This window comes from Sceloporus undulatus, chromosome 5 (genome assembly GCF_019175285.1).
Source record: "Sceloporus undulatus isolate JIND9_A2432 ecotype Alabama chromosome 5, SceUnd_v1.1, whole genome shotgun sequence".
In the NCBI taxonomy this organism is placed as follows: domain Eukaryota; kingdom Metazoa; phylum Chordata; class Lepidosauria; order Squamata; family Phrynosomatidae; genus Sceloporus; species Sceloporus undulatus.
In genome coordinates this window covers 59,762,019-59,785,886 of record NC_056526.1, presented here as the reverse complement: position 1 = coordinate 59,785,886, position 23,868 = coordinate 59,762,019, and the positions used below count along the sequence as shown (strand labels likewise).

The 23,868-nt window shown below is 37.2% G+C and overlaps 1 protein-coding gene across 4 annotated transcripts in view; it reads left to right on the top strand.

The window, feature by feature from the left end:
• Window positions 1-23,868, top strand: part of MON2 (MON2 homolog, regulator of endosome-to-Golgi trafficking) — a 66,715-nt gene that overhangs the window by 39,680 nt on the left and 3,167 nt on the right. Inside the window, exons 16-35 of one of the 4 annotated variants that reach the window (XM_042468611.1) lie at window positions 1,368-1,472; window positions 2,432-2,512; window positions 2,607-2,680; window positions 2,770-2,860; window positions 4,574-4,675; window positions 5,583-5,585; window positions 6,708-6,818; window positions 8,030-8,205; window positions 9,160-9,322; window positions 11,548-11,841; window positions 12,820-13,018; window positions 13,299-13,927; window positions 15,754-15,897; window positions 16,400-16,417; window positions 16,852-16,980; window positions 18,198-18,388; window positions 20,399-20,459; window positions 21,398-21,521; window positions 22,690-22,897; window positions 23,569-23,651. In XM_042468611.1, coding sequence (XP_042324545.1) covers window positions 1,368-1,472; window positions 2,432-2,512; window positions 2,607-2,680; window positions 2,770-2,860; window positions 4,574-4,675; window positions 5,583-5,585; window positions 6,708-6,818; window positions 8,030-8,205; window positions 9,160-9,322; window positions 11,548-11,841; window positions 12,820-13,018; window positions 13,299-13,927; window positions 15,754-15,897; window positions 16,400-16,417; window positions 16,852-16,980; window positions 18,198-18,388; window positions 20,399-20,459; window positions 21,398-21,521; window positions 22,690-22,897; window positions 23,569-23,651 — 2,986 coding nt within the window. The remainder of the gene's footprint in view (window positions 1-1,367; window positions 1,473-2,431; window positions 2,513-2,606; window positions 2,681-2,769; window positions 2,861-4,573; window positions 4,676-5,582; window positions 5,586-6,707; window positions 6,819-8,029; window positions 8,206-9,159; window positions 9,323-11,547; window positions 11,842-12,819; window positions 13,019-13,298; window positions 13,928-15,753; window positions 15,898-16,399; window positions 16,418-16,851; window positions 16,981-18,197; window positions 18,389-20,398; window positions 20,460-21,397; window positions 21,522-22,689; window positions 22,898-23,568; window positions 23,652-23,868) is intronic. The other 3 variants (XM_042468612.1, XM_042468613.1, XM_042468615.1) reach the window with 3 other exon arrangements.

Below are 23,868 nucleotides of genomic sequence, written 5' to 3'. Positions count from 1 at the left end.
CAATTGGCAACCAGAGTGCCAGTCTATTATAATAGATTATTGTTATGATTCATCTCTACCTGGGGACAAAAAGGAAAGCCTTCAATCAAATCCATACTTTCTTCTCAAACCAAGAGTCAGGTGCCTCGTAGCAGGTTTCCTTTGTAAGCTCTTTGGATGGACTACACTTTCCCCCCTCTTTCACATAAGACTAGAATAACTGCTATGGTTAATTTTTTTTGTTCTGCTTTCAAATATTCTTAGAAGTAACTGCCTGTATACTTTTTGTTTTCTCTGCTTTGGGTAAAGCATTATCTTGGCAATGGAATTGTTTGTCCTAACCTGTAGAGTTCTTACTCATGGTGGGCTCAATCACTATTCCAGCTTCCCCTTGATTCTGATTTAAATTGTGAATTTTCCTCCTAACAGTGCTTTTGCTGATGAAATGGAAAGCTATTCTGCATTGATATCTTTCTTATTAGACTGATACTTACTATTTCTATGTTGTATCAGTAATCTCTTTTTATGTGTTGCTTTGTGTCATCTCTTGTATGATTCCATGCTATTCTATTTGTTGCTGTAATCTTGAGGACCGATTATCCTGCAACAAATAGTAAAGTGTGCCATGTTGCTTTTGAAAGTTAGAAATGCCATTTAATATTAGCATTATTTTTCATCAAACCAAGTTAGGAACAGGTTTCTACCTTCTATCCCAAAATCTTAGAAGCTAACGCTACTGTTAATTGGTGGGTATAGTAAAACAAATATTTGTTTCACTATTAATTGGTGGATATAGTGAAACAAATCTGCTTTTGTGGGAGATGAATAGTGTGTTTAAGATACTAGGTTAAGATTACGGAAGTTCTCGTTCACTAGCTGGAATATAAAGTTGTCCCTCCTGATTCATGGACTTGGAGTTGGCGGTCTCAATCATTTGTGAATGGCAAATGGGGAGGGACAAAATGGCATGTGTGCCTGGGTTTTTAAACATACTTAAACTAACTTTCTAATCCAGCATGTGTGTATGTGTTGAAGTGTTCCTTTCTTTTGTGTACCGTTGTTTATTAAAGTATTTAATGGTGATAATATGAATAGACCAGCCACCATAATGATTTGTTCAGTGAAGCACATCATATGATAGGTATGAGCCCTTTCTTTGCCTAATTATTATATAAACCACTGTTATATAAACCACTAAACCATTCAGATTAAACGATTCAAACATTACATGCAGGATTAGATTTAGGAGAAATTAAGTACTGTAATGAACTGTAGGATTTTGTAATACTACCATATTTCACTATTAACATTGTTGAAGGTCAACATTTCTTTAAATGTTACTTTTCAAATTTTCTACAATACTCATTGTTTAAAAAATGTTTTCTTAGCTTACTTCTAAGAATATACAGTGCATGAGGACTCTACTTAGTTTGGCTCATTGCCATGGAGCAGTTCTTGGTACATCATGGCAGCTTGTCTTGGCTACTCTCCAGGTGAGTAGTAAAGTATCCTTGCATTATAGTTCATTGGCTAGCACCATGTAAAAATACTTGTAAAGGTTAATGTGTGTCTTTAGGTAGATATGCTGAAAAGACATGACAAGCCAGAGAACCATTGGAGACTATTCCTTATTGAGTATGAGCAATGTGCTAGTGCAGTATTTCTCAATCTTTGATCCTCCAGACATTTTGGACTTCAGCTCCCAAACAACCCTGCCACCATGGCTAACGATAAGGAATTTTGAGAGCTGAGGCCCCAAACATTTTTCCCTTTGTAAAGGACTCTCCTTTGAGAAATACTTGCTGGTGTATCCACAGTTGTAGCAGGAGTGGCCGAACAGATCTTACTGTGTTGTGTCTCAACAATGCTGTTGTGTGTGAAGACATAGCCTAGAGATGGATGATTGCATTTGTTCAAGCAGCCAATAAGTCAGACTTGTTTACCACATAATTGTAGTCAAATGTGTATGTTATAAATGTAGTTTAAAATATAAGGAAGTATAGTAATAGTGATATATATCCATCAATTGGGTAGGGGTCAGTAAGGTATGTTTGGTATGTATGTTCAGTAATTTAGCTAAGTTTAGTTAGTTTTTGTTGTTTGTTTATATTTGTTTTAGATATATGTATTAAATTTATCTGTGGTTGTGTTTAGATTTAATAAAAATTATTCCCCTCCCCAAAAAAGACAATGTCCAATCAAGTGTACTTATTAAATTCTTACAGCTTCTTTAAACATTGAATATTCCAAAATGACAGCACCATGGATGTAGCTGCATGCTTCATCATTTGAAATATGATCTACTTACATTATTTTCTGTAGAAGTAAACATCTAAATAAGTTTTTTTTTAAAAAAGACATGATATAATTACCTTTTTATCAGTCTGCATACATATACATACACACACATGCACACTGGTTTAAGTTTTTTAAATGTGTTTTTGCATTTCAGCACCTTGTATGGATTCTGGGTCTAAAACCAGGTGTGGGAGGTGCTTTAAAGCCTGGAAGAGCAGTAGAAGGACCTAGCACAGTAAGAATTTATTTATTGTTATTATGGAATGAACACATTATATACGCCATTGTAAGGCATTTATTTACAGAGTATGACTTAAATGTCTCCATAGGTTTTGACTACAGCTGTTATGACTGATTTACCAGTTATTTCCAACATACTTTCCAGGCTATTTGAAAGCTCACAGTAAGAAAAATTACTCTATCATCCAAATGTTTGTTCCTAATAAATCTCGACAAAAGTTATGATAATTATGTTCTCCCCCTGTCTCACAGATATCTCGATGATGTTTCATTGCATCATTTAATAAATGCTCTTTGTTCATTATCTCTGGAAGCCATGGACATGGCCTATGGAAATAATAAGGTATGGAATATTTCATCTTTCTTTTCAGATGCACTTTTATAAATTCACTACCTAGCTCCTATATTTGATATGTACTTTCTGGCAGTTGAATGTTTGTTTTGTCAACAAAAATTAGAATGATTTTTGAGTATTGTACAACTGAGTACTGTACAACTGAGTTCTTGAATACTCTAGACCTTAAACTGAGGTATCATTTAAAAAACATGTTGATGGGATGAAAATCTGTATTTAGGAATTCTATATTCAGTTTCTGGTGTATGAAATAAAAGAGAAGAAATATAAAAACAGGATGCTGGGTGAGATTTACAATAAGATACAGTACAGCTGATTGTGTTTAGAATGGAAATACACAATATCAAAATCAGTAAAATAAGTGTGCTCGTGTAAGAACTAATCACTCAGAATGTGCATTACTTCAATGGTGTGTGATAAATGAAGTACAGCGCACACGCGTCATACGGACTTGAGCTTACGCGCTCAAGCCACGGGGCGCGCGCAGGGTAGAAGGGGCGCCGCCTCCCATTCAATTGAATGGGCGCGCGCGCCCATTGCGCCCCGTGCGCCGCCATGCTGCCGTGCACAAGCCCCATTGTTTCCAATGGGACTTGAGCATAGGCGGAATTCACCTTACACGGAGGGATCCGGAATGCAAGCTAGTGATCCATGGACTGGAGCATCTGTGGTTTCCCATGCCCCATATTACTCAATGTCATTGCGTGCACGCAGATGCGCTGATGCAAGCATGTACATGCCACCACCCATTGAATAATATGGGGCCCAACTGTCCATATTTTTTTCCATTCATGGTGGGTGGGAAGGGTCCACTGTACAATGGAATATTTAAAACCTTTAAGCAAAAGATTAAATTCTAAAACTGTAATCCTATGGATGTTTATTCTTAAGTACCTTTCATTTTAGTGAAGAGGGCCAAGCTAGTAGCCTTTGATCTACTTGTACCGGAAGATCTGATCACTACTACAATTCTTGAATGTATTTAATACCCAATTTATTCCTTAAAATTATCCAGTTCTAGGCAGAGACTGCATTCAGATGATCTTAAGAGCAATTTTTAAATTAATACTGAAATCCTTAGAAGAAAGACACACAAACGATTAGTGAGCAGTTCATTTCTGATTATCTTTTCCTTTTTTCTTTTTTTTTTAAAAAGGCAATCCACTAGTCGTTACCACACATTTCTTTTGTGCTGGTCATTGCTGTTTTGCACATTATGCTTATAAAACCATGAAATTCAGTGGGTTGGTTTGAGAATGATATTCAGTAGCAAATATAGCACAGCAAATGGAAGAAGTGTGCTTGATATGGGCTAGAATGAGGAGGAGATACATTGGAATTTTTAGATAAAATATAAAGAGCAGCATCCTGTGCATGAAGTAAGTACCATTGATGTTAGGACTGTAGCTCAAGGCTTGAGATGAGAAACTGATGTTAAGCTACCACATCAGCAGTAACATTAAAGGCCCTGGGAATTGATTTTTTGCATAATTTGGCCTTCCTCAGTCAGCATTGCTGTTTTTTCTGAATAAACACCTAATTATGTGTTATTTTTTTTAAAGATAACCTTCTTGCTTTCAACCATCCTGGAAGGCCCTCTTGTAAGATATAAAGATGAGCTGGAAAATGTAAATAAAGTAACAATAAATACAGTAGGTTGTTATATCAACTGATTTTATTATAAATTTCATTTGTGTTTAGGAGCCATCCCTGTTTGCTGTTGCTAAATTGCTGGAAACAGGACTAGTTAACATGCATCGAATTGAAATTTTGTGGAGACCACTGACTGGTCATCTCTTAGAGGTACCTAATTTTTGAGTAAACATAATATTAACCTTTGTATTTGAAAAACTGTTATTCTTTTCTCATTGTTAAAGGGTAAACTATTTTAGATTGTAATAGAGCAACTAAGAATAAAAATGTATCATTTTGCCATTTATGTGTGCTCTGCATAACTGAATATAAAGTAAAATATTTATTAGCTATAGGCTGTAGATTTTTTTAAGGGTTTGTTTTTATTTTTAGTGTTTGTGAAGCACAAAACACCAAGATGTCAAAGCACATTGCATAGTTTGTATATATACATAGTGTGTGTATATATACACACTGAGAGAGACACACACACTAGCACATACAGTCACAAATGTTCAAAAAAAATAGTCTTAGCCACTCTTACAAGAAAAGTTACATAAAATTTGCCATGCAATCCTGCGCATGTTTACTTTGAAGTAAGTCCCAGTACTTATCAGCGGAGCTTATTTCTAAGTGCATGTGCATAGGACTGAGGTATTAAAGTGCTTTAAACAAGCCACTCTTCCTAGTGACTAATCTCCATTTCATTCTGTGACAGCTACAGAAGAGTGATCTATCAGTGTGAAATAGCCCTGCACTGTTCAATCCAGAGGCAGGAGTCATATGACTCTACTCTCCCTTCAGTGATTATTGCTTGCCTTTGCCATAACCAGACCTAAATTTTGTTCTCTTTTTTTCCCAGTATTTAAATTAGGTGCATTTGCCTCACTGTTTTTTCTGTCTTTCCTGATTATCTTTTGTCTATTAGCCCTCTTTTCTGCTTATCTCCCTTTTGTTTGACTCCCCCCTTGTCTTTTCCTCTACTGAGAAAAGAAAGGTCATTCTGTAAAGAAGAAAAGGATAAGTAGGGGAGGCCTGCGATTTTTGCAGCCACAAAGACATAATATATTCCTGGTAGAAGGTGTTCCCTACTGATACTACACACACACACACACACACACACACACACATATATATAAAAGTGAGGGGTTGGGTGTAAGACCACCATAGCTCCAGTAGAAAACAAATCAGTTAACATTGAATCAGAGAAAAAGAAGGTATAGATAACAATCAAAAAATAAAGTTTGATGTGGAAAAGTAAGAAAACCAGTGTGATTTCTCTAGAAAGACTGTAGAGAAGCTTTCTTATAGAAAAACAGAAAACATGGCTATAAAGACCATGGCCACACCACCATTAGAGACAAACGAACATTGCGGCCTTGGCCACCCAAAGTCCACCTTGCTGCTCTCACCCCCATGAGCATCAACAGGCCACTGCCTCCTCTACCCCCCCCCCCCATGTGGCACGTCCACAGATACCAAGGGCCTACTGTAGTAGCTTCAGAGTTATCATTACTGTTAAGTTCTGTGCAATCTGCATAATTTAATATGCTAGGACACTGGTTCCTACAAAAACATTGTATTAATACATGTAAACTACTCATGGTGTAAAAATCAGTGATGATCACTAATACATCTTGCTTGAGCTGTCTTGGTTTTCATATATCTCATTTCTTCCTTCTCCCTTATTGCTTCCTCTCTTTTTTTGTTCAGAAGGTAAGCTTATCCTGTAAGTTTGCTTAGCCTATTTACTTTGTGGCTTAAGATGTCAATCTTCCAATTTTGCTGTTTGACAGTAATAAATCATGTTACAAAAGCAGATAAAGGATGGATTTTGATATATAAGGAATGAGTATTTTTTAACATAATGCCAGTTAACACAATTCGCAAATCTGCAATCATATTATCATTAGAATATCATTCATATTAAGATATGAAATAAGTAAATATTACATGAACTAGTTGGTCCCCACAAACGGTATGCTTCTGGCATACAATTCACATCTTGATTGGTCTCTGAAAATAAGAAGTACAAAGCACTTTTTTTGCTGAAAAGAGCACAGAAATTACTAATAAAATGAAACAGCAAATGCTATATGTATATACCACATTGGCCTGTGCTTATCAGTTATAATACACAATTCTATCGATTGAATGCTCCTTTTTAATGCTTAACTGTTACTAATCTGCAATCTGTGTTCAGGTTTGCCAACATCCAAACTCACGGATGAGGGAATGGGGAGCAGAAGCTTTAACATCTCTCATTAAAGCTGGGCTGACATTTAACCATGAGCCTCCACTCTCCCAAAACCAGGTAACATAACATTTTGAAATATAAAAAAACTGTTGAAAGGATAATGACCAGTTGAAATCAACAGGATAATTGACACTGATTTTCAGTAAGAATCAGTGGAGGTTATGTTCCACATTTCTATTCACTACTGGGTTATGAGTGGATATAGATAGAATGTCCCGGTGTATCCCACTTTAGTGCTTGTTTGACTAATGAATGTTATACTTCTTGCATGTCTACCCAAAGTAAATCCCATGGAATCTGTATAGGAATGCAGCCTAAATTTGCTGTTAAAATATGGGTTATTCAGTAGAGGGGAATGTTAGTACACCCATTGTATTTAAAATCTAGTAGATTAACAGAAGTATTTAAAATATAGTAGATATGGTGGCCCATTATTTTGAAAGAAGTGTCCTACTGCTGGGCATTCAAATTAGCTATCTGGGGAATTGATGATCTTCCAAGTTATGTATTAGATCAGCTGTTCCTCATTCATAAAGTAATATGTTTCTAGATTTAATGTAGAATGGCTGGTCATCCACAAGATTGTCCAAGGTCAGACTAGCAGACTGACTTTCCAGCTAGGCCCCTTCTACCTTCAGAGTTTTACCCAAACCAGAACAGCTTCTTGGCTACCTCTCCAAGCATGAAATTGGGAGAATGGCTTTTGATTCTTTGCCTAGCTGCCTGTCTTCTTTTACAAGCTACTGTACACAGTGGCAACTACAAAGCAGTGAGTGTGGAAATATGACAACTATATTGAGCATTAGTAAAAGTAAAACACAAGTATTTAATGTTGCTTTTTATTTTTTTGGTAAGCTACAAGAGAAACAGAGACTAGTAGCTACCTCACCACCTATTCATTTCTCTAGTCTCTCCTGCTTTAATCTGCTAGTGTGGACTTGGATTCACAGTTCAGCCGTATTGATGGCATCCTGAAGAAATAGCTGTTGGGCAAAATCTGTTGTCATTACTTGATTTTAGGCATTACCTGAATTCAGGCCACCTGACAGCATTTCTTAGTCTGAATTTAGTGCAGAGAGTGCCTGTTCCTCTTTGGCATGCTAGTGTAGAATTTCTGTGTATTCACTGTCTGCCCCGCCACTGTTACTGGAGCTATTCAGTAGACTTTGGTTGCTCCCATGAGTTTGTCTCATTTGTGTATGATTGCAGAATTTCATTTTGTACCAAGATATTTTCCTTTCCTAAATAAGTATTGCATTTTCCCCTAGAGACTTCAGTTACTGCTGCTAAACCCATTGAAAGAACTGTCCAACATTAATCATCCTGATATTAGACTTAAGCAGCTAGAATGTGTGCTACAGATTTTGCAGAGCCAGGGTGACAGTCTAGGACCTGGGTGGCCTTTAGTCCTTGGAGTGATGGGAGCAATCAGAAGTGATCAAGGGTAAGTTTCATGAAGTTAAAATGCATAACTTTACTCTTGCTAATAATCTTCATTACTGTCTTTCATTGTTGTATTCTGGGTAACTTTGTAATAGGGTTCTGAATAATCATATTTTTTAAATGTTTACATCATATATTGGGCTAATTATTCAAGAAAGATCAGAAGGCCTTTCTCAGGGTAACATACATTATTTTAACTCAAGCTCAGCCTCCTCCAGCACAATATTTTCTAGATGAGTTGGACTGTGACTTCCATTATCCCATGTCAGTGTGTTCCATTAGTGTTCTGACTGGCGATTATAGAATTTCTAGTCCAACATATCTGGTGAGCACTAGACTGAGTAATCCTGATCTTACTTTCAGTCTTCTGCTAACCTTCAGATTTCTTCTTCATCGTACCTAGAGTGTGTTAAAAACAAAAACTTCCCTAGTTTCATGCCCATGCAAGACATTTTAGTGAATGTTTTCAGTTCCCTAAGTTTCAATAAAATCAGTATATTGCAGTTTTATTCTCTCTCAGCGCACATAAACAATGTAGCCAAATTAACACAGCATGGACATTTTTCATGCAAAAACCAGTCTTGTGTAGTCACTCACTATGTAGCTCTGCCAGTGTTTCCCTGCAGCTTTGTTGGGGATGGGTTCAGGTAAAATAGGCATTTCTGTGTAGTAAACAGCTAAATACGAGTAGTTTGCAGATTCAGAACTAACATGTTATCTACTCATATGTGAAGTTAAAGGCTTTCATGGCCAGCATCCATAGTTTTTTGTGGGTTTTGGGGGCTATGTGGTCATGTTCTGGAAGAGTTTATTCCTGACATTTCACCAACAGCTGTGGCTGGCATCTTCAGAGAAACATATCTACTCATATGTTTAGACAGAGCCTGTTTGTTACTATGATGATTCATAAGTACTTGATAAAATAAGAAATAAGTTACTTTGATTTTGTTAATAGAGAGTCTCTAATACGGACTGCATTCCAGTGTCTACAGTTGGTAGTGACTGACTTTTTGCCAACGATGCCATGTACTTGCCTACAGATTGTTGTAGATGTTGCTGGAAGTTTTGGCCTTCACAATCAAGAATTAAATATTAGTTTAACATCAATTGGTCTCCTGGTGAGTATTATCAATATAATGACTTCACTTCCGAACATTTGAAATTTATTTCATGAAGGCATAGACTAAAATCCTATACTGTGTTCATTATATCCCATTGTACTACAGTAGAGATGGGAATCATATGGTCTTCCAGTTGTTGAAACAGTCCACTATTTCACAACATTGCCTAGGCTGCCTAGAGCTCCTGGACCTAGCAATCCCACAACATCTAGAGAGCTACATTATTCCCAAACATTGCTTCTGAGTAAACATAGAATTACATTGTAAAAATTGCCTTTTTATTATTACATAAGTTACTTTTAAGTTTTTAAAAATATTTTCAGTATTTTATTTCAATATTTTATTTATAATCACATTTGTGTTACAGTCATCCCTCCATATTTGTGGCTTTGATATTTGCGGATTTGATTATTCACGGATTTCATTAATATGTTCTCTCTAGGACTGTCTAGGTCCTCCAGTGCAACTCTGTGGTCAACTTTAACTAAAACTTGCACTGGAGGACCTAGAAATTCCTAGAGAGGTGTCCTTCAGGTAAAAACATGGTGTTTTTGTTATTTGTGGTTTTTCCATATTCAAGGGGGTCTTGTTCCCCTAGTGAATATGGAGGGACAACTGTATATGTGATCATGTAGAATGAAATTATTTTCACAGCAATCTAATCTGCAGTCTTTAAATATTTTGAACACATGGAGCATAGTTATGAAAAGAGTTAAATGTTATGGATATTGATTTAAACAAGTTTTTATGCTGCCTGAATTGTACCAATTGATTAGAATTCCAGTCAGAAAGGCTTGCCTGTGTGTATACATGTGCTTTTAAATTGTCTGTTGACACCCTGAAGACACCTTTCAGAGTATTTTCTTAAGCAAGGAATACTCAAAGGGATTTTTGCCAGTTCCTTCCTCTTAAATACAACCTACAGGAGCTAGCATTTGTTGCTACTCTCCAATCTAAGTACTAACCAGGGCTGACCTGGCATTGCTTCTAAAATCAGATGGGCTTACATTCCTTGAAATAAAAATTTGCTGAGAAATAATAGTATATGTAGTAGTTGCAACTTCATTGAGATGAAAGCTAAAGTTGTCACTACTTCGTACAGTGGGCCCTTTGTATATGCGGGGATCTGTTCCGGACCACCACCCTTACCCCTGCGCATGGCAAAAAATGTTGTTTCAATGGCTGTGCGCTCGTGCACACGCACCATTGTAATACCCAAGGCTTTCTGTCTGTGTAAGGTTAAAGCTACGGATGGCAAGCCCACGTATTGGATGGTCATGCTGTATACAGCTGAAAATGTATAAGCAGGAACAGTGTGCCATTTGATGGTTATTTTACATTTTGTAAAATATAATTCACCATACTGAGTATGCAGTTGGATCCAGTTTGTAGCCAGCTCATCTATAATGCACTAGTTTGGGTGTTTTGTTTTACATCATTCTTGCTTGAGCAGAAAGATACTGCAACCAGCATGTTTTTTTTGATATTCTTAGATTAATTTCTTTCTACTGGAAAAATATCAGGAAACATAGATGCAAAAAACAACATAGAAAATGTATCTCTTTATTAAACATGCTATTTCTGTCTATAAAATGGTAAGTAATATATAATAAAACAAAAAATTAAGAGAACATACCTGTTAACAACAGTAATTAGAAGCATCCACTTGGAAATACCTCAAATAAAATATCGCAAACTAGACATGACACTTTCAAAGAACTCTAGTACCCCTTTAATTGTTTATTCAAATGATAGTGGATCCCCATATGGCCCTCCTCATAAGCCTTCATATTCTATAAATCTTCTCTTTTACTGTATTATTGTTTACAGAAAATTGGTTCAGTTATTTTGGAAAACCTTTTCCCGCTTTATGACATATTCTGCTGATTCCAACAATACCTATGTTTTTCTTTGATACCTTTTCAAAATTTCTTGCTTTTGTGTTTATTATTATTATTATTATTGTGTTGCTGATTCTATGCTGTGTTTTTCCTGTTTAGTGTGTAAAAATAGCAATAAAGATGATAAAAATTGCAATAATTTTTTTACAAAAAATAAATAAAAACATTCTGAAGATATCTCAAATTGGTATTCAAGCAATGTTGCAGAAAATCATTTCTGCATATAAACATTATACCTAGTTTGCAAATATAATACTCATATAGGCTGCCATAATTTTTATCAAAATGTGTTCAACTAAATGAATTTTCTTTCTCTTTTAGTGGAATATTTCAGACTATTTCTTCCAAAGAGGTGAAATTATTGAAAAGGAGTTGAACAAAGAGGAAGCAATGCAACAGAAACAAGCTGAAGAAAAGGGAATAACACTGAACCGTCCTTTCCATCCAGCACCACCATTTGACTGTCTCTGGTTATGTTTGTATGCCAAATTGGGGGAGCTCTGTGTAGATCCTCGACCTGCAGTTAGAAAGAGTGCTGGACAAACGTTATTCTCTACAATTGGTGCTCATGGAACTTTACTTCAGCATTCAACATGGCACACAGTTATATGGAAGGTATTAAATCTGTAATTTACAACAAAAATATTTGTTTTATTTTCTTAGTTCCTGTTAAGTTTGGTGTAAGAATAGAAGATACTTTTGTGTGAACTGCATTTTTAAGCACTCACCTCTAATATTGTGGATCGGAATACAGTTATCTATAGCTGTCTCACTTCTCTGAATGTTGTGATGCTTCTCTTGACTCAGATATGGGTAAAAAAGTTGCCTATAAGGAAATGTCAACTCTTTCTTAGTAATATATTATGAAAAATGCATACACAGCAGTGTTTCCCTTTCGTTTCTGGTTCTTTGGATAAAACCTGAAGCTACTGTTCGACTAAGGGGCGAAACAGATGGGCAGGAAGGAGCAGCTTGGGGCCACAGGGAACACATGCCGTGGCCCCAAGGGCGCCTCCTGCCATGGTCCCAAATGGACCGCAGAAAGAAGCTGAAAAGATCTGCTCCTTATGATTTCGTTTTGGGTTCACCTTAAGCAGCCCCAGTGCAACTCAAGCATGGCTTCTGGGCACTCCAGGAGCATGCACTGTCTAAACACCTTATCCCTGGAGTGGCCATAGTCTGTTGCTGTCTGCCCGTCTGTTTCAGGCCATAGTCAGCAGTTTATACAAGTGGTCAAGACTACTTTTCTGCTATTGAAGGTCTTCATGCAATATGGAATTCAGTTAAATGAAACCAGAAGGGGCCATTATTGGTCACATTCCTTATTATCTCATATTCATGAGTTTTATTTATTACAGTTTCTTAATCCTCTCTGCTACTTTGCAAGTAAAGTTCCTAAAGCAACTTTGCATTATAGCTTCCATTAATGGCAGTTAAATTTAAAGTTGATGGTAAGTTGAAACAAACTGAAATCTTACACCTTCTTCATCTAAAGAACCAAAATGTATTTGCCAATGATTTAATTTTTGTGTGTATAAATTTCAGTTGCTAGACAAGACTAGAATATCAACTTTTGATATTTTCATATTATAGGTTCTCTTCCATTTGCTGGATCGAGTCCGGGAGTCTTCTACAACTGCTGATAAAGAAAAGATTGAGTCTGGTGGTGGTAATATCCTCATTCACCACTCAAGAGATACAGCAGAGAAACAGTGGGCTGAGACGTGGGTGTTAACATTGGCTGGAGTAGCTAGAATATTCAACACAAGGAGATACTTGTTGCAATCCTTAGGTATAATGAATTTTCATGTTTAATAAAGCTGCTTGTGATTTGTATTGACAAAAGCTGGCTCTACAGTTTTATCGGGGGATCACATGGTTAGTTTAAATGAGAGGGAGGGAGGAGTCTGCTTGCAGGAAATCCCTATCTATCCAAGGAGAGGGAAAGAAAATGCAAAAATCTTCCAACAGATGCTGATTCTGTTTGTTTAATATCATTTTAAAAGTGAGGGCAGCACATACGGTATGCCAATAAAGCCAGTCTCTTGCTAATCTGTCTTTTTTCTCTATAGGAGATTTTTCTCAAGCTTGGGATGTTCTTCTTGATCACATTCAGTCAGCTGCACTCAGCAAAAACAGTGAAGTTTCTCTGGCTGCTTTGAAAAGTTTTCAGGAAATCTTACAAATTGTGTCACCTGTTAGAGAAATGGAGAAGCCTGATACACCACCTGCTATTAATGTACCTGTGCCTGTCCTCATCGGAACAGTCACTGCCACTGGTCTTGGAAGATCTTTTATGAGAACTGATTCTATAGGAGAAAAGATTGGAAGGTATAATGCAACCGAGCCTCCTGTAGTAACAGATGAAATAGAAGACTTGAATCTTTGGTGGGCTGCCTGGAACAGCTGGTTCAGGATTGGCTCAGAAAGTACAAAGCCTCCAGCTTCTTGTGATAAAATGACTTTTATTCCCAGCCAGCCTTTTCTTACAGCGTTAATACAGATTTTTCCAGCCCTTTATCAGCACATCAAAACAGGTTTCAGCATGGATGATCTCCAAAAACTGGGTGTCATTCTACATGGTTCTGTCTCTGTTCCAATCAGTTCAGATGCATCCCCTTTCATCCTTCCATCATACACAGAGGCAGTTCTAACAAGTTTGCAGGAAGCAGTTCTTACAGCTTTAGATGTCTTACAAAAGGTAACAATGTAGGTTTTAAATACTTTCTGAAAGATATTCACTGAACTTCATCTTTTGTATTTCTTTCTATAATGAATAAGTTAAATATTAGTAGATATAATTAGCTGAGAGAATAATTGTATATGGTTTTGCCACTTTTTGAAAGAGATCCAGCTTCAGGTCTATCATCTGTTGCAGTTAGATAAAAATCATTAATTTTTTTCAGATTTATAAAATACTATGTTCAAGAATAGTTTAAAATAAAAAGTTGTGGCGATTGACTTTTTATAGTGAGAACCATGAAGTTGAATTATTATAGTAAGAATCATGGCATTAATACATACCTTAAATTACTCCACAAACCTTCGAAGAGCTAACTCCAGTCTAACTGGATTCCATTGAAATTAATGGAACATGCAGTTGCCAGTAGTGCTGACAACACCTAGACTAGGTGTATCCACAATGAAGAAATAAAGCAGTTTGACACTACTTTAACTGTGATTGTTCCAACTGAGTAGGCCGTTTGTTGTTGCCCTTTGAGAAATGCTGCACCCACTTGATAGCCCGTTCTCACTGCAAATAGGGTAATAGAATGGTTCCTTCTAAAATTCTTTTTTCCTAGGAGCAGTAGCAGACAAGATTTGCCCCAGAGCTTGGGGCATGTTTGTTTGTCAGAGGGAAAAGGACTTCACACGTGTTAAGTAATAGGCTTCTTGAGGTCTACTAGCAACCTGTCTCTGCTGCATGTCAGAGTAGCCCTGAAAACTAGCTTTAGAGGGATCATTTTTCCACCTCAAGTAGTTCACCTCAAGCAATTTTCCTCTCCAAGAAACGAATGCACCCCAAGTTCTGGGGGAAAGTCTTATCTGCTGCTACTCCTAGGAAAAAAGAATCCAACTTATCCTCCTATTTATAGTAAATGCACACTGCTCAGCAGACTTCAATACCAGCTTTCGAACCCTGGAATATCAAGTCAGTAACTAAAAAAATACAGGTCGCAAATTGAGTCAATTCACTACATCATTTATATAGTGTCAAGTCCAAGTCAAGTCATTGAAAGGACTTGAGCCTGACTTGACTCTGAGTCAATCTACTCAAGTCTGCATCATCGGTTATTGCATACCAGCAGCACTGCAAAACATTCTGTAACATTGTGTTCTACCAGTGTGATGGGATTTAATGCAAGGACAAGATTGTACAGTCAGCCCTCAGTATCCACGAGCTTGTCATCCATGGATCCAAACAGCAGCAGATGGCAAGCCCACATTGTTCCCAGTGGTGGTATGTGCATGTTGCTGTGCCACCAATAGGGAGTGCTGTTGTCCTGTGGCAGCTCATGCATGCACCTACACCACCATTAAGTTAAATTGTTCCCAATGGCGGCGCGACTACATGAACATGCCACCACACAACAACAGGGGCTGTCCCTAATAGTGGCACGGCCATATGCATGCGCCACTATTGAGGACAACGTGGGCTTGAGCATCTGTGAATTTTGGTATCGGCAGGGAAGGGGGTCTGGAACAGATCTCCTGCAGATACCGAGGGCTGACTGTATTGTGTTCTTATCTGATCTTATTTCTTAATTTCTTACTGTTAGATGTAGATCAGTTACCTCAGTAGATGATCTATATTGTTTGCTATAAGTTTCTAGTTGAAAAACTATGTACTAGCTAATCAACGTACAAGATTGTTTCACAGCACATGCTAGTTACCAACATGCACGTTAGTACTGTTTACTGGTCCTTTCTTCATGTTTCAGAAAATTATTGCCCAGACCATCTCAAAATGCATTTTTGCTTGTTGTTTTTTTGTAAATACTGGTAAAAATTTCTTGCTTTCTCTAGGCCATATGTGTAGGTTCAGAAAACATGCAAATAATGTATCCTGCTATCTTCGATCAGTTGTTAGCATTTGTTGAATTTTCTTGTAAGCCACCACAATATGGACAGCTAGAAACTAAGAACATTGCAAATGCAAAATACAATCAGGTGAGATGTTTTAACTGTTTTCAAAAGTTCACTGGCTCCCAGATAAAGTTAGCTTTGCATGAGTTATTTAAATACCACCTTTCTTCTTAGCTTTGATAATATTTTTGTCATCAGTGCAATAAACACAATAAAGATGCATTTCTGATTGTTTGTCTTTCCCCCCTCTCTGACCTCACACTTCAGTAATTTCATTCTAGAATTTTTTTAAAAAAAACAATGAATTTGTGATGACTGTCTGAATATCTATCTATATATTAGTCTAACAAAATTGCCTTAATCAACTTGCATTCATTTTTGCATTAGGAAATCTCATGTTCAGCTTTCTTTTCATTTTCGTTCTTCTGTTTATGAGAATGAAACATGATAGCATTGCTTTGAATGTGTTTGCAATACTAATCATACTCAAACAGGAGAATGAGTCAAAATTTTGATAGGCAGTATATACATATGTATTAATTTTTCCTTATTCTGTTTATTATGCAACACAATGGAATCACAATAGATACAACTGTTTGCACCGGTGAGTTAAAATTCCTTAGTGTTCTTGCTGCACAAATTGCAACATTTCCCTTGCTTAAACCTGCCTTAACTCAATCACCCACTCTTGTTCAAAATAGTACATTAGATGTGGGGATCTGGGAGTTTTCTTTGCCTCGGTCAGATATTTTTGTTCTTGTGAAATTCTTTCAAAATTTTGCATGCTACTCAGAAAAGGTCCATTACAGGATTTCTTTTCTTTCACACTGTTTCCATTTCTTCATGCAGTAATATCCCCCTGTTGTTTTTCTAGGTGGAATGGGTAGCATTGAGTTGTGTACCTATGCTGAAAGATCTTTAGAAGTTGTTGTAGACCTGTACCAAAAAACAACTTGCCACAAATCCATTACAGGATTTCTTTTCTTTCACACCGTTTCCATTTTTTCATGCAGTAATATCACCATGTTGTTTTTCTAGGCGGAATGGGTAGCATTGAATTATGTACCATTTGCTGAAAGATCTTTAGAAGTTGTTGTAGACCTGTACCAAAAAACAGCTTGTCACAAAGCTGTTGTAAATGAAAGAGTTCTTCAAAATATTATCAAGGTAAATATTTTTTCCAAATTTTAAGATGATCCTTTAAATTTAATTTGTCTAGTAAATCTGAGATTGCATTATGGATCTCCAGTGGAATAAGTCTGAATCTCCTTTGATACTAGCAGTAATGAAATGTGCTTCAAGAATTGTTGCCCACAGCCATAGTCTACAGACATGTGAACCAGCTTTTTAGGCATAGCTGTACATCAGTGTGAACAGGTCATTAAATATTTGTTTCCAGTTCTACAAACTGGAAAGTAATGTGAAATTTCCACTTGTGAAATTGTTAATAATGAAATGTTTGCTTCTGTCTTCTCTTATGCATGAATCAAGCTTATAATCTGCTGTCATATAATGAATAATCTTTGTGTTGTATTTCATAATGTACTGCTCAGTTTTAGCTAGTTTTCTTCATTAGTTTGTTGGCTCACATAGTATGAAGCTGACATGTTTGCTGCATGTCTACTGAACATCTTCCTCTGAGCACCATTATATTTATTGGGCGAGAGTATTATTATGTGTAAACAGCCAGTGAGATGATAGACAAACACTGGGGTACTGTAACTGACTGTGGCTTCTTGATGCGTGTCTTGGGTGTTTGTAGACATGGATCATCCCTCCAAACTTTAGTGTACACAAGAGGGATTCAGTGAACAATTGGCAGCTTGTCTGCCTCTTAGTGTGAATCTGCTTGAAGAATAATGTTTAAAGTTCCCAGATGTGCAAATCAAATGAAATGGCCCATGTTTTGATGAGCATGTACATTCATTTAATTAATACTATTCGTAATTGACAGTGTAGACTAAAAGGAACTTTCGCATATCTTATAGAACCGCCCTCTCCCCATTAGTCCTTTCTTATGAGCATTGTTGGTTCTGTAGATCTTGAAAAAGTTACTTTTTTGGATTATAACTCCCTAAATCCCATAGCCATAATGACCAGCAATTGAAGGTTCTAGAAGTTGTAGTCCACTAAAAACAAAAATAACCTTTCCAAAACTTTGTCATTCTGTAAACATTAAATTTAATGTTGCAAAAACTAAATGATGGCTTTTCTGGGATTGCTTTCTTTTTTGCTTTCTGACACATTCATTTTCCAACACCTAAATAGGATTTAATTTTCTAAAAACAATAAAGCAAATTGGAAAACTGGACAAACTGCCCATACTTTTTTCACCACACAGTTCTCTTACTGTTTGACTAACATAAACATAATTATTTTTGCAGACCTTGAGGATGCCACTTAGTCTGAAATATGCTTGTCCTTCAGAAAGCACATGGAAACTAGCAGTTTCTTCTCTTCTGAAAGTTCTGTCCATTGGGCTTCCTGTTGCAAGGCAGCATGCTTCCTCTGGAAAATTTGATAGCATGTGGCCGGAGTTGGCAAACACTTTTGAAAACTTTTTATTTACTAAAAGGTAAAGTTCAACTTCATGTTTTGGGGGAATATAAACTTGAAAGGAAAATATTTAATTTATTATTTGTGAATGTGGCCTTACGATTTGAAATACTTTCTCACATTTTTCTTCATGCTTTTGACTTGGTAGAAAGAAAAAGATTATTAGATCACTAATTCTTTATTCATTCATTCTTGATTCTGTCTCAAAAATTATACAGCAATTGAACGATTCCGTGGCTAGAAAAACACTACATAATAGGATTTATTTATATGCTGCCCAATCACTGGGAATCCGGGTGGCTTACAACAGAGGGGATAATAGACAGTTCCCTGCCCTCAGGCTTACAATCTAAAAAGACCAGACACAAAAGGAGAAGGGAATGGTGAGGGGGAGGGGATGAGGTCCAGCATTTTTCTCTCCCTCTGAGGCCTGGACCAAGGCAGATGGACTGGAGGATGGGCTCTTCTTCTTCAGGCTAGCCCTGATGGAGCTGGGCCTGCCTGGTCAACTCCATCGCAGGCCAGAAGATGACAGTTATGGAGGGAGGAGTCTCTTCTTCCAGGCTAGCCCTGAAGGAGCTGGGCCTGCCTGGTCATCTCCCTCACAGGCCGGAAGATGACAGTTATAGAGGGAGGAGTCTCTTCTTTCAGGCTAGCTCTGATGGAGCTGGGTCTGCCTGGTCAACTCCCTCGCAGGCCAGAGGATGGCAGTTATGGAGGGAGGAGTAAATAAGCATACAAGTAAATTGTGGTAGTTAGTGGTGCTCTTAACTGAGCCAATGTGAGTATTGTTTGAGTGTTGGACTAGGACTCTTGAGAAAATGGGGTTTGAATCACTGTTTAGCTGTGCAAACCCACTGTCTCAGTCTTAGACTGTGAAACTACCTAGTGGAATAGATTTTACAGCTCAATACGCTATCTGAATTTATAACACAGTTAAACAGCAGTCTCTCCCTGAAGGCCTGTCCAGATTATTTTTTAATTGTGTTTTAATTGATGAATTTTAAAATGCTGATTGTTTTAATATGTATGCATCTTATTTGTTCTTTTAAACTGATACTGTGCTTTTAACTGATGTTGTGTTTTTGTTAACTTGTTGTTCCTTGCCTTGAATCATGGGGAGATAATGATGATGATGATGACTGGAAGGCAGTGGCAAACCTCCTCTGAATAAATCTTGCCAAGAAATCCTTAGGATAGGATCACCAAAAGACAGAGTTGAATTGTGGCACAACATAGCAATAAGAAAATCCTGGGAATTGTAATTTGTTGTGGCATCAGGGCTCTCTGCAGAGAAGGTTAAATATCTCATGAAACTACAAATCCCAGAAGTCATAGGCCTGCCTGTGACTAACATTTTCATATTTTTCTCTTCTTTGTTTTAACATCTTGCCTGGTGATGAACCCAGTGTGACTTTGAAATCTTGCAACATGTAATTGTGCATATTGGTTGGTCCAATAAACGTATCATTGTTTGGATGTTATTGGATTTGCTATATGACCAACACGGCTACCCCTGGATGTTTTTTAAAAAACAAATCATGGTTGGTTGGTGAGTGAGAAACCAGCCAGAAAAATGACTTCACAGTCAGCCCTTCATATCCATGGATTCTTTATCCACAGATTCAACTATTCACCATTATTTTTTTTAAAAAAAATCTAAAAATAAAATCTTGATTTTACCATTTTATAAAAGGGACACCATTTTACTATGCCATTGTACTTAATGAGACTTGAGCATCCATGGATTTTAGTATCCTGAGGGGAGAGGTATGTGTGTCCTGGAACCAAACCTCAGTGGATACTAAGGGCCCACTGTATTTGAGATGTCATATTAAACATGTTTGTCTTGCCATTTTGCTGCAATTAGCATTGATTGAGCCTGTATGTTGGCTCAACATCAACAAGGCAGAATTCATTAGACTTCCAGATTGTCATTGTATGTGTATCCAAACATTGTGTCCCTCAGTGGCTCCTCAGATTGTCCTTCCTATGGCTTACATTAGGACTATTCTCCATTTTCTTTCAGTTCACCTCCAGATAATCTTTCTATACAAGAGTTTCAAAGAAATGAAAGCATTGATGTTGAAGTAAGTGTGTATTTTCTATGAGCTGCAAAGATTTGCTAACACAATGATTCATAATAAATCAGTTAATCAGAAATTTAACTTCATTAATTTATTTACTATGTTTAATATATTTTTCTCAAATAATTTAGCTTCTATTGGTAATGAATGTAAATTATGTATATGTATATGCAAATTTAATTATACATTATATTTTGGTGAGCCTCTTTGCAGAATACCTATTTTCAAACACAATCTATACGTAATAGCACACAAAATCTTGCTTCAGAATACTCTTCATCAGTCTTGATGAAATCACTGGTGTAGTTTAGGAGCCAGCTTGTCATAGTGGTGTGCGTGTTGCACTGTGACTCTGGAGACCAGGGTTCAATTTCCCACTTGGCCATGAAACCCACTGATGACCTTAGGCAAATCACACTCTCTCAGCCTCAGGGGAAAGCAATGGCAAACCTCCTCTGAACAAATCTTGCCAAGAAAACCCCATGAGAGGCTCGCCTTAGTGTTGCCATAAGTTGGAAATGACTTGAAGGCACATAACAACAACAAAATAGTCTATACATGAACAAAAACACAGGCACAAATCTTGGTCTTGACCAGGCATTGTCCACTCAGTGAAATGGAGCTAAGCAAACATTCCCATTCATAAATGCCATCTACAATTTTAAAAATAGTAGATGTTGTAGAACATATACACATAGGAATGTATAAGTGTGTGTGTCAGTTCATTCACCTGGATGGAGGGTATATGAGACCATTGCTTCATATTTGCACTTCATGTATGGTCTATATACTTTTATTCTTTGGTCTTGTGAACATGTTTGCTGACATTGGCCCTTTAGTAACTTTTATCTAATTTTGTAATAATATCTAAATCTACTAGGTATTTATGATTTTAAAAAATTTCCCGTGTGTGTGCATGTCTGTGTTTGATCTATTTATAGGTGGTGCAGCTCATCAGCACAGAAATACTGCCATATGCTAATTTTATTCCCAAGGAATTTGTTGGTCAGATTATGACTATGCTCAACAGAGGCTCCATACATTCTCAGTCTTCTTCATTTACAGGTATGTTAATCAAATGATAAACTGGGGTTGTGAAACACATAGAAATATTATTCCTATGGTAACCAGTGGGGTAGGGGATTAAGTCCAGCAAATGCTGTTCTCTCCCTCCGAGGCCAAAGCAATGGCAGCTGTATGGAGGGAGGGCCTTTCATTAGTTGCTAGAATCAAGGCGTAAAGGTTCTGTGTACTGTATAAGTTGTTAAAAAAAATCCCAGTTGCAGTCTGAACAATCTTGGTAGCTTCTGCTTAATATAATAAATACTTGCTTTTAAAAAATGAAGACTTAGAAATACTCATCTTTTCCATTTGTCTACCATATATACTCATGTAAAAGTTGAGGGTAGGTTTTGGGGCCAAAAGTCTGGATTTTAATATGACCCATGGATAAGTCAAGGGTAAAACTGAAGGGCATGTAACCAAGGAAATAAAGGATGTCCTGCTCGCTTTTCTTGTATCTTCCCAGCCTGGCTGTCCCCTCCAGAAGCAGCCGGGCTAGGAACAGGCTTGGAGAGGGAGCACTCGCGCTTCTTGCGTCTTCCCAGCCCAGCTGCCCCCTTCAGAGGGAACTGGGTTGGGAAGAGGCTTGGGGAGGGAGCGTTCATCTTCGGCCAGGGATTGGGGGTCAGACCAAGAAAAGTTACCTACCATAGTTAAGTATGCTTAACTAAGGGCCGAAAGAGATGGCCACAAAGGGGCAGCTTGAAGCCACCCCCGCCAAAGAAACCTTATGAACACAGCAAACATATGCTGCAGGCCTGAAGGTGCTCTCTGCCACTGGCCCAGATAGAAATGGAAAAGATCTGTTCCTTTTGGTCTGGTTTTGGCACAACTCCTGGGCAGCTTCTGTGTAATCCAGGGGCATGTGTTGTCAATATGCCACACCCCCAAGCCTCCTGGAAGCCAACTTTTCCAGCCAGTCTGTCTGGGCCCAGAGTAGCTTATAGAGAATACTGGCCATTGAATGCAGTCACAATTATAGTTATAGATGACTACACACACACACACACACAGTATATTTCAATATATCTTTATACTATCTCTGATAAACTTTACTTGTGCGGTCATTATCCTTCCTTAAATACTTGGCTGTTCTTTCTGATAATTCTTTTAAAAATAATATATTTGGATAAGGATGTTAAAAGATTTTTTATTTTTTTTTATTTTACAGAAGCAGAAATAGATATTCGTATGAGAGAGGAATTTTCTAAAATGTGTTTTGAAACATTACTTCAGTTTTCATTCAGTAATAAAGTAACTACTCCTCAAGAAGGCTACATTTCAAGAATGGCACTTTCTGTTCTCTTAAAGAGATCTCAAGATGTGCTGTATCGCTACATAGAAGATGAAAGACTGAGTGGCAAATGTCCCCTTCCACGGTATGTACACCAGTTTTGCAAATGTCTGTTTTCGTTTTATGTACAGTATATTTATTGCCTTGAAAAAAGGATTTGATAAGTACTGATATTACCCATTTAGTGGGACTAACTTTCTTCCCCTGTGAGGCAAGAGGCTATGCTGATGGCAGTAGTACTGCTATAGGGTCTCCCATGTCAGACAGGCTTTTGCTGAGGTGCCAGACTAAATGTGCCAAATGGGCAGCAACAGTTGGTAACAATGGATGGTAAGACTGGCAAAGGCTCTCTCAGAGGCAATAGCAGTGGCATCATAGCTAACACTTGTTAGTAGTGCTCAGAAGGAGGCACACTAAAACCGTTTGGGGTGTCTTTTATCATAAAAACCTATGATGAGATAATCCAAAATGAAGCCACAGACAGTGGCAGAAAGTGTGACACTCCCAAGTTGGAAGCTACTCCATGGGCTATTGGGACATGATAAATTAGTTTATATTTTCAGAGTTGGGAGTAGAACAAACAAGTTAGGATAGTGGGGTGGTTGTTTTTTCCCCCAAGTATAGTTTTGAATTGTGGTAAAAGACATTACAGAAATATATAAATATGAAATAATATAAAATAAAATAAGGTAATCAGATTCTATAAAACATTTTGGAACCATAAATTCACACCTTATTTTGTTCCATCCTTTTTAGCCAACAAGTCACAGAAATAATATTTGTGTTAAAAGCTGTCAGTACCCTCATAGATTCTCTTAAAAAGACGCAGCCGGAAAATGGTAAGTAAAACAGACAGAACAGCTGTGTGTATGTAGTATGTTCTCATGAGAGATAGTTTATTATACTACTATCATTCATTCTCTTTATTACATAGCCTTAGTATTTCTATTTGTTTTCCTTGATAAAATGAAATTCTAAATAAAATGTTCTTCTAATATAGCTTTTATAATATAGATCTGAAGATTTTTTTGCTAAGGTTTTATTTTTGCCCCGAAA